Here is an 8,897-nt window from a genome sequence, read left to right as displayed (position 1 = left end):
AACATTTAGTGGATCTTGTGCTTTTTTCTCTGTAGATACAGATCTGGCTCAATATTATGTTACCTTAGCTGAATGGTGCTCTGCTACTTAGGCCCCCCTCCATCCGAAGAAGAAAGTTGACATTAGAGCCCCCCAGAGCACATCCCAACTGGCAAAGATGAGGGCACTTCAAGATTGGCAGATCAGAGGTTATGAGTTCGATTTTTGGAAGGCTCTTGGAAGGTAGATATTTTCCTGGAAGACAAGAGTTCTACTGAAAGGTAAGGTGCAAAGATGAGAAATGACTTGCTTGACACTTTGGCAGATCAGTTGGGGGGGGCTCTTGAGCACTGGTCAGTTTGGGGCACAACCGGCGGTTTAACCTGTCTGCAGCTTGAGGGGCCAAGGTGTAGACTCCATGATTTATTCACTGTAAGGTGGATACCTGGATATCCAAAAAAGAAAGCTGACATTAGAACTTCAACAATTTTCAATAGGCAGTGACATAGATCATACAGATCATCATCTATTCTGCAACCTATCTATCAATAAACCAGAACAACTATAGCTGCATCTACTTTAATTTTCTTTGGTATTACAGATGAAACATTAGTGAATATAGGTTGTAGTCTTGTAGATAAGCAGAATGAAAAATATAAATCGCAAAATTAAAATGGAAAAGTTAAGTTTTTAATGAATTAATTATTGAAGAGAATTCTGCTGATTGCAGAATGCTTACAAATCAGAAAGAGGAAAAGGAAATTGACGATTGGCTACCAGTCACTTCTTCAAGTAATGCAAAATGGTGATACTCAGCTTTTCACGACATCACAGCCATGGTCAGTGCAGAAGTCTTGAGTCTTCCCTACACCATGGCAGCTCTTGGATGGTATGTAACTGTCAATTCAATAAAACAATTCATTAACACTTTCCTTTCATCTATCAATTTATGGACGTTAATTTAGGCGACTTGGTGTGGTTCTTCTTATTCTCTCATGGATCATCTCTATACACCTCATGGCAAATGGTTGAGATGCATGAAATGGTTCTGGGAAAACATTTTGATTGCTACCACGAACTGGGGCAGCATGCATTTGGTAAAAAGCTAGGTCTTTACATTGTTGTTCCCCAACAATTAATTGTTGAAGTGGGAGTCAACATAGTATACATGGTCACTGGAGGAAAGTCGCTCAAGAAATTCCATGAAACAGTATGTGGTAGCTGCACACACATCAAAACTACTTACTTCATAATGATATTCACTTTGGTTCATTTCATCCTCTCCCACCTTCCAAACTTCAACTCCATCTCCGGGGTCTCTTTGGCAGCAGCAGTCATGTCTTCAACGTATGCCCTCCCTTCTTTCTCCATTTTAATAACATTCTTTAGAATATTCTGTTTCCTGCATGGAAATTAGAATAAAAAGAAATATTTAAATAGAATAACATTCTTAATTGGAAATTATGAGAATTGGTTGTATTTCTACATACAGATATTCCACCATTGCTTGGACAGCTTCTCTTCACAAGGGCATACAACCGGGAGTTGAATATGGTTACCCGGCCTCTAGCCGAGCTGGAACGGTGTTTGATTTCTTCACTGTCTTGGGCGACGTAGCTTTTGCGTATGCCGGCCACAATGTGGTGTTAGAGATCCAAGCAACAATCCCTTCAACACCAGAAAAGCCTTGAAAGAAACCCTGTGGAGAGGGGTGCTGGTAGCCTATTCATTGTTGCCCTCTGCTATTTCCCAGTTGCTCTAATTGGCTACAGGATGTTTAAAAACAAAGTAGAGGACAATATCCTTAAAAACCTGCATGGCATATCGCAGCAGCTAACACGTTTGTTGTCATCCATGTCATCGGAAGTTACCAGGAGTAATCACAGTAATTTTGAGATCATTGTTCTTCGTTATGAATAACATAACTTCAGTTAGAATTGATTCTTTTATTCGTCTATTATGTCACAGGCTTATCATATTTTCAATTGCAGATGCATGCAATGCCAGTCTTTGACATGATAGAAACCATTTTGGTGAAGAAGCTGCATTTCAAGTCCAGCTTTATCGTTCGGCTTATCTCCCGCAACATATATGTGGGTTAGTAATATTATCTTTCAGTGAGTACGTGGTGAAATGAAATAGTTATGTGTCTAACATATGTGTTGTATCGTTTCAGCATTCACAATGTTCGTTGTCATAACCTTTTCTTCGGCAATTTACTCTGGTTTTTTGGTGGATTTGCTTTTGCCCCAACAACATACTTCATAAGTGTTATTATCAGTACTAGTCTACTTCTGATTTAATGTCTTAAAAAAACACTACGATGATAAATTTTATGAACTGCAAAATTTGCTGATGTACCTTGTTCCAGCTCCCTTGTGTAATGTGGCTTGCTATCTACAAACTGAAAAAATTCAGCTTATCTTCGTTCACTAATTGGGTATGTGAAGGAAATACTCTATTTGGGAGTTTTCAAGGGTTACTGGATTTATTGTGCATGCCTAATGGATCTGTTTTCTCCAGATTTGCATCATATGTGGCCTTCTTTTGATGATATTATCAACTATTGGAGGGCTAAGAAACATCATACTGCAAATGAAAGACTATCACCTCTACTATTAAGTATCTCTGCAAGTTGGTTAAAAGCAAATTCGAATGAAAATGAATAAGACAGCAATAACAATGCCCTAATAATGTCTTGGGAAGTCCGCGAGTCCTGTCTGATAGGCATTAGACCAGCATCTCCAACAAGCTACTTAAAATGTTATGGAACCAGCTGAAGAGAAATAAACTGTTTCTGTTATGTACCTTTATTTTGATTATAAACATAACTATATCAAACATTGCCACCCTTCATTTCCCTGCAGCATTTTATTACAAAGCTTTTAGCTGTACATAGTCTGTTCCTAAGTGTAAACGTCGGATAGATAAATATCAAACAATAATTGATCTGAAGGTAAGGAGGAGGAGGAGGAGGAGGAGGAGGGATCTTGTATAACAACTATAACAACTCTCAAAAAACAAAAAATCCAACAAAAAACATGGAATTTCTCAGCACAAAGAGAAGGGAGAAGTCCGATTTGAAAAATTACCCCAAGTTTCAGTCTGGACAAAAAGTTCACACATCATTTTGCCACCAAAAATGAAAATAGATCAAGTCTTTCCTTCGTTACAAACAATAAAAATATTTCATATCTACAAACATGATGCCATCACCCCACCCCTCCCTCAAGATAAAAGGCTGCCCCACAAGAACTCATATTTTGAGTAATTTAAGCATCTGCATTATACCAAAACAATATTTTCTTTAGCTTTACATTCAGCAACTGACATAAATACCAAAAACTATATTCTTGATCAGCTATTCCTCAATGTTTAGTCAACCTGAAGATGTGTATAAAAGTAGCCTAAATCAAGTAACTTACGATAATTAACCTGTCTACTTTGTGACTGTTAAGAACTACCTTATAGGATACAATCGTAAACACCGCCCCAAGATTGAAGAAGGCTTTCTATCCTGTCAGTGGTCATAACTAGAATAAGCTGACAAGGGAAACTGTAAAACAAGCAAGAGCATTTAACTACGAATTGTAATCTTTCCACCTAAACAATAAATTTTAACCACTTCAACAAGATGATTAGTAAATGTTGATTATCTCTCTATCAAATGTCAAATCCAGAAAACATTTAAGGCAATCATAATCGGCAAAAATTCTTGGTCTAATATAAGCTACACGGAACCACTGAGTATTCACTACACCAATCGGAGAAACACATCACAACAAAACTACAAAGACATTCATCAGTGCAGAACGTGTAAGTTATGTTTAAGTTAAAATCGTATAATTCCACAAATACATTTAATAATGCAACAATCACTTAGCATAATGCAGAGAAACTGAAAAGAAACAATATTTCATTCATTTACCTTTGAGATCATTACATAAATGGAACTAAACCCTCCAAATTCAAATTTTTCCATTTCTATCTATTTTTTTCCTGTTCAACTTTTTTCGTTCTGTCACTATACAACTGAATCCATAGATTTGAAATCCACAATATGCTAACAGAAATAGCCATCACAACAACAGAAATCCATGTTATCCAAACCCATTTAGGAATCACATGATTCGAGACCCCACTCAGATAGAACACAAACATTCGATAAACAAAATAAGGTCCCACAAAACCTCTCACCACAGAGTAGAAAGCATAGAACGGAGGGGAAAATAAATCATACACTTTGGCCGCAAACTTCACATCTGATCTCCGCGCACTAGCCAGGGTCCACACGTTCTGGCATAAGCTCGTAACCTCCGCAAGAATCAACAGCACCAGGATTGCATATGCACCGTGGAGAACCACGTAACGACACGTCATGAAGACGAAGAGAGTGCACATATGGTGGCCTATGAAGAGAACGTCTCTTGGGTAAAACACCAAGTAATGCAAAAGATCCATCAAGAAATAAGCAATGCTGTATTCAAGGACAAGGTTCTGAAACGACGTGTTCGTGGAATCGAAGTTTCGATTCGGGTCAGATAATATGGCGTAGGAGGCTAGAAACACGGCTGGAGTGCCGTGAGCTAGAGAAATAATACAGCTACAAGCTTCGGGTCGGAGCTTCCGGGTCCAGGTCCGGAAAAGGATGAAGTAGGCATTGAGGTAGAGAACGAAATACATGATGAAAAACAAAGGCAGGTAATTCGGGATTGAGAGAATATCCATGATTAGAATGGAACCCAATTAAATTGATTGCAAATTATGGAAAATTTGAGAATTCCACTAAAGAGATTTAAACAAGAATTAGTAATTGAAAAACATGAAAAAAAGGAGAAGAAAGGCAAATTGTTGGTGAAAAGTCGGTGGAAGCAGATCTCGTAGTTTTCGAGGAGAACGAGAGTGAAATAGAATTATGCGAAGAACTGTAACGTTGGCCTGTGGCTGAATGTGTTTTTCATCTTCCCACAATACACGCAGCAGCTGCAGTAGTTTTTGAAAACAGAGGACGTCTAATCGAATTAACGTTGTATCTATTCGAAGAAAAAGGGCTTACTAGGATTTTACTTTTTCATTTTTTATAATAAATTTAATAATAGTGGACCAGTTCGAATTGATCTAATTAAATTTTCACTTTTTGATATTTGAAAGATTCCATGATTTGTTGAAGTAGGTACAAGATACATGGACCTTAGTACTAGAGTAGTTGGCATATGGAGGACTTTAATGAGATGGATGAGGAACATAACGTTGAAAGTCTCGCTATGCCCCAAACAAATCATCTTATTTTTAATTAAAGGTTTATTTGATTGTAAAAATGAAATTGAATTGAATTGAAAACGAATTTTAGAGAATTGAATTGCCTAAAAACTATTTTCCTAAGAATTGTAAATTATTGTATTTGATTGGTATATTTTTCTACGTGAAAAATGTTGAAATTTTGAATTTTTTGATGTTTGTTTGGTCTTATTTTTCATGAAAATTGTCAATTAAATGAAATTTTTTTTTTGTTACAATTGTTGATAGATTTTGTTTCCATTGCTGAAAATTAAAAAAAGAAAAAAAGAAAAATTGGAAAACCGAATTCCACCATTTGAGGGAAAAGGCACATGTGTTGGAAAAAATGTGGAAATCGAATTCCCTAGAAAATTTAGCAATCAAACACCACATTTTGATGGAAAATGTGTCCAATCAAACATGACCTAACTTCATTACTATTTCAAAAAAAATCAACACAGTAGAATAAAAAGTAGCATAGCACGAGTACACGAAGATGTTAATAATGATGTGATCAATTGTCCGACGATGATCTCCATTGTCTGTGGTTATGTGAAAAGATAAGATCCAAAAAATCCAATAATCGCTGAAGAAAAAAATAAAGTTAATTCACCGACGGATAAAGTTTTACAACAAGCAAATAACTACTACCACGTCAGCGTTGATTGTCATGTCAACACCGCCTACCGAGTGTTTATAAAAACACCAATCACTCCATCCATGTTGTTGAATTCCAAGGAAAACAGTGGAGAAAATTCTCCAAAGTTTCTCTCCACCGGAACTCATAATCCTTGCCTGAGAACACCTGAAGCCGCCACCACACAAACTCAACTGATTCACATAGATGTCATCAAAAAATCCTTGGTTAACTATGTTTTCGTTTCTCATTCTTTTACAAAAACAAATTATGATATTTGACCAACAAGAAACAATGTTGTACATAGGATATTGTCCTCTTTACCAGAAAAGGTACTAAAACTAGAGACATTGAAATACCTGAGGACACACACATAACTCTATTTTTGAATAAGCGGCCAACCTATTCAACAACTGGCATAATAAATCCACCCGAAAACAAGAGGAAATAATAGGTCTATTTTTATTTCCCTGGTACACGATTTTAAGAGGATCAACAAAAAATGCTATTTTTGTGGGAATATAGGTTGACCAAAAAACGCTATTTTTGTGTCCTCGAAGTTCAACATTACAGCGTCCCAACAAATCCCGAATGCAAATTGTAACTATTTCTAAATATATGCAGGGCAAAATGATTTTCCGCAAGAAGCTGTTGTGAAGCCTACATACATGTCCTCTAAATAATAAAATGCTCATTATATTGCAGAAAAACTAGTAGTTAATCCTACCCTTTAGTCAACTAACCACTTCTATGAATCATCTATTTTTACAGATAATATCATCCAACCGGCCTGAGCCTCCATCCCATTTACATAAACAAGTATCATTTTCTCAATTCCTAACGGTGTTATAAATGATTTCTCCAAAAATTGACAATGATTCAAAGCACCACCATAAACATATAATAGTAAAGTTGCCATAAGATTTTACTTAAGCCATTGTAAGAGTAATTTATCTCATAGCAAACTTTAGAAGGAACCACGTACTGACAGGTACTTCTCAGAAAAAGTCCACATCACATAATAATGCAAAATAAATATTCAAAAATGAGGGGGTAAAAAGAAGAAACAATTTGTCACCACTCACCAAAAAGAAGAAAGAGATCAACAACTTCAGCCTACAAAATAAGAATTATGAAATTTCTAGATAATTAGATGAATACTTCTAGTAACAAGCTTATATTTCAACATTCAGCTCTTAGTGTTCATTTGTCTTCAAACACTAAGCTTTTGATATCCCAATTCTAATGATGGGGGTATTGGACAAACAAGGATCCTACCATACAACTCTTAGCAAGGATTTTCCCTTTTTCCAATTTAATGACTCACAGTTCACTCAGTTTTTATGTCATTATCATTAGGTAGGGGAGAGAGAGACCGAGTGGTTTAAGGAGTAGCATTCGGTTCTGTCTAGGATTTTGTTTACTGAGGGTTCAAAAATTTTCGGAAAAAAACTTAATCCATCTAGAGGATATACTCATTCATTTAGTATCCAGGTTTGTGCAAGTTGAGAGGGTCGTCATGAAGTGGGATCGTTTGAGTTGTTACAACATTTATGAGATTTTAAGGCTACGGAACAAATTAAACAAGAAAACCATGGACAGATCCAAGGTTCCCAGTCACAGCATCTGCCCCCAGTTTAGAGCTGTCAAGAGCTGAAATGTCCACTGAGACCACAGGAAATTCCCAATAATCAACACCTATTTACTGCACTACTACGTGTTCACTCATCCACTTGGACTCCCATGCAAACCGTGTGACAAAGGCTGAAGAAACTCCCAAACCATTTCATTTACACAGTGGATGCCCCAGGAGATTTCCACGTAATAAATGCAGATCACAATCAAGAGATTCAATGTGAAAACCTGCGAACCTCACCTATTTACTGCGTTGCTACGTGTACACCAATCCCTTTGACTCCCTGCAAACCAGCTTTCAAAGAGATTTCCACGTATTCCATGCAGATTAGCATCAAGTATTTCAGTGGCAAAGCCAGCTAATTTCACCTACTTTCATAATAATGACACATACATAAGCACTGATCTGCTCAGAACCCAACTTTTACTTATTGATGAAATCCCAGTACTTACCATATCTAATGAGAAAATCGCCTTAATGTTTCGTGATCCTTAAGAGAAAAAAGTGTTCTTTACCTTTTAGCAGAAAGATTTCACAAGATAATAAAAATAAAGAAATGAAACACACCAAAGAGAAGTGCAAATACCCCCTCCTTAAGTATACCACTCCATTCTATTCAACAAATACATAACCTATTCACCCAAGTACAACCTCCTCTTCTCTCTATCAGAGAGAGTTCAAAAAGGGAGAACCTTGTACTGCTTAAAGAGAGAGAAGAATGGACAACCTAGATGCACAGAATAAAAACCAAAGCACTCAAGAAGAGATCCCAGAGGTGGCCAAAGACACGACAGATCCTGACAGCACACAGATTAAGGAAACTGAACAAGTTTCTTGGGACAAAACTGCACCCCAGATGATTACTGATGAAGCAAACTTTGATGTGAAAGACTACGAAGAACTGGAAACAATTGTGGAATTGGGAAACTTAGATATTTATGAGAAGAGCCGTGGACAAAGTTCATTGGCGTTGAACTTTGAAACTTCAATGGGTCAGCATGGGTGGCCTCAGGAACAGAATACCTTTGGGTGGAACTGGTACCCATCCACTGATGAAAAGAGTAAGAGCATTGCAGAGGATGATGAAGCTCCAAAAGGGAATTAATTAATTTCTTGACGTCATCGACACAAAATAAAATTCTATTTAGTGAAGGAAAATAAATAAAAGCTCGATGTAATCATGGCCATGGTCTCAGATTTGCTACTGCAAATGGTTGGGTTAATGTTGACTAATAAAAGGTTCATGGCCGAAATCTTTGTTCCATGCATTTGCATAGAATAACTCTCTCTCTCTCTCTCCCTCCCTGCCAAATAAACTTTAATCATACAAAACTTGCTTGGTAAGTTACAAATTTAATCAAAGGAAGC

At 36.8% G+C, this 8,897-nt stretch overlaps 1 protein-coding gene and 1 long non-coding RNA gene across 2 annotated transcripts; both read right to left on the bottom strand.

Moving 5' to 3' along the window:
• Window positions 1–6: 6 nt before the first annotated feature.
• LOC111400772 lies at window positions 7–2,159 on the bottom strand. Its single transcript, XR_002703843.1, has 4 exons — window positions 1,470–2,159; window positions 1,226–1,381; window positions 719–876; window positions 7–424 (listed from the first exon to the last, which is right to left on the bottom strand). It is a non-coding gene; the product is annotated as an uncharacterized LOC111400772 (long non-coding RNA).
• A 1,719-nt stretch (window positions 2,160–3,878) lies between these two features.
• Window positions 3,879–4,995, bottom strand: LOC111400771 (TLC domain-containing protein At5g14285-like). Its single transcript, XM_023028167.1, has one exon. The coding sequence runs from the start codon at window positions 4,705–4,707 to the stop codon at window positions 3,964–3,966; it is 744 nt and encodes a 247-aa protein (XP_022883935.1). The 5' UTR covers window positions 4,708–4,995; the 3' UTR covers window positions 3,879–3,963.
• Window positions 4,996–8,897: the final 3,902 nt, after the last annotated feature.

The sequence above is a fragment of the Olea europaea genome, chromosome 10, assembly GCF_002742605.1.
Source record: "Olea europaea var. sylvestris chromosome 10, O_europaea_v1, whole genome shotgun sequence".
Taxonomy (NCBI): domain Eukaryota; kingdom Viridiplantae; phylum Streptophyta; class Magnoliopsida; order Lamiales; family Oleaceae; genus Olea; species Olea europaea.
The sequence above is the reverse complement of the archived record's forward strand: the minus strand, read 5'-3'. Positions and strand labels throughout refer to the sequence as shown.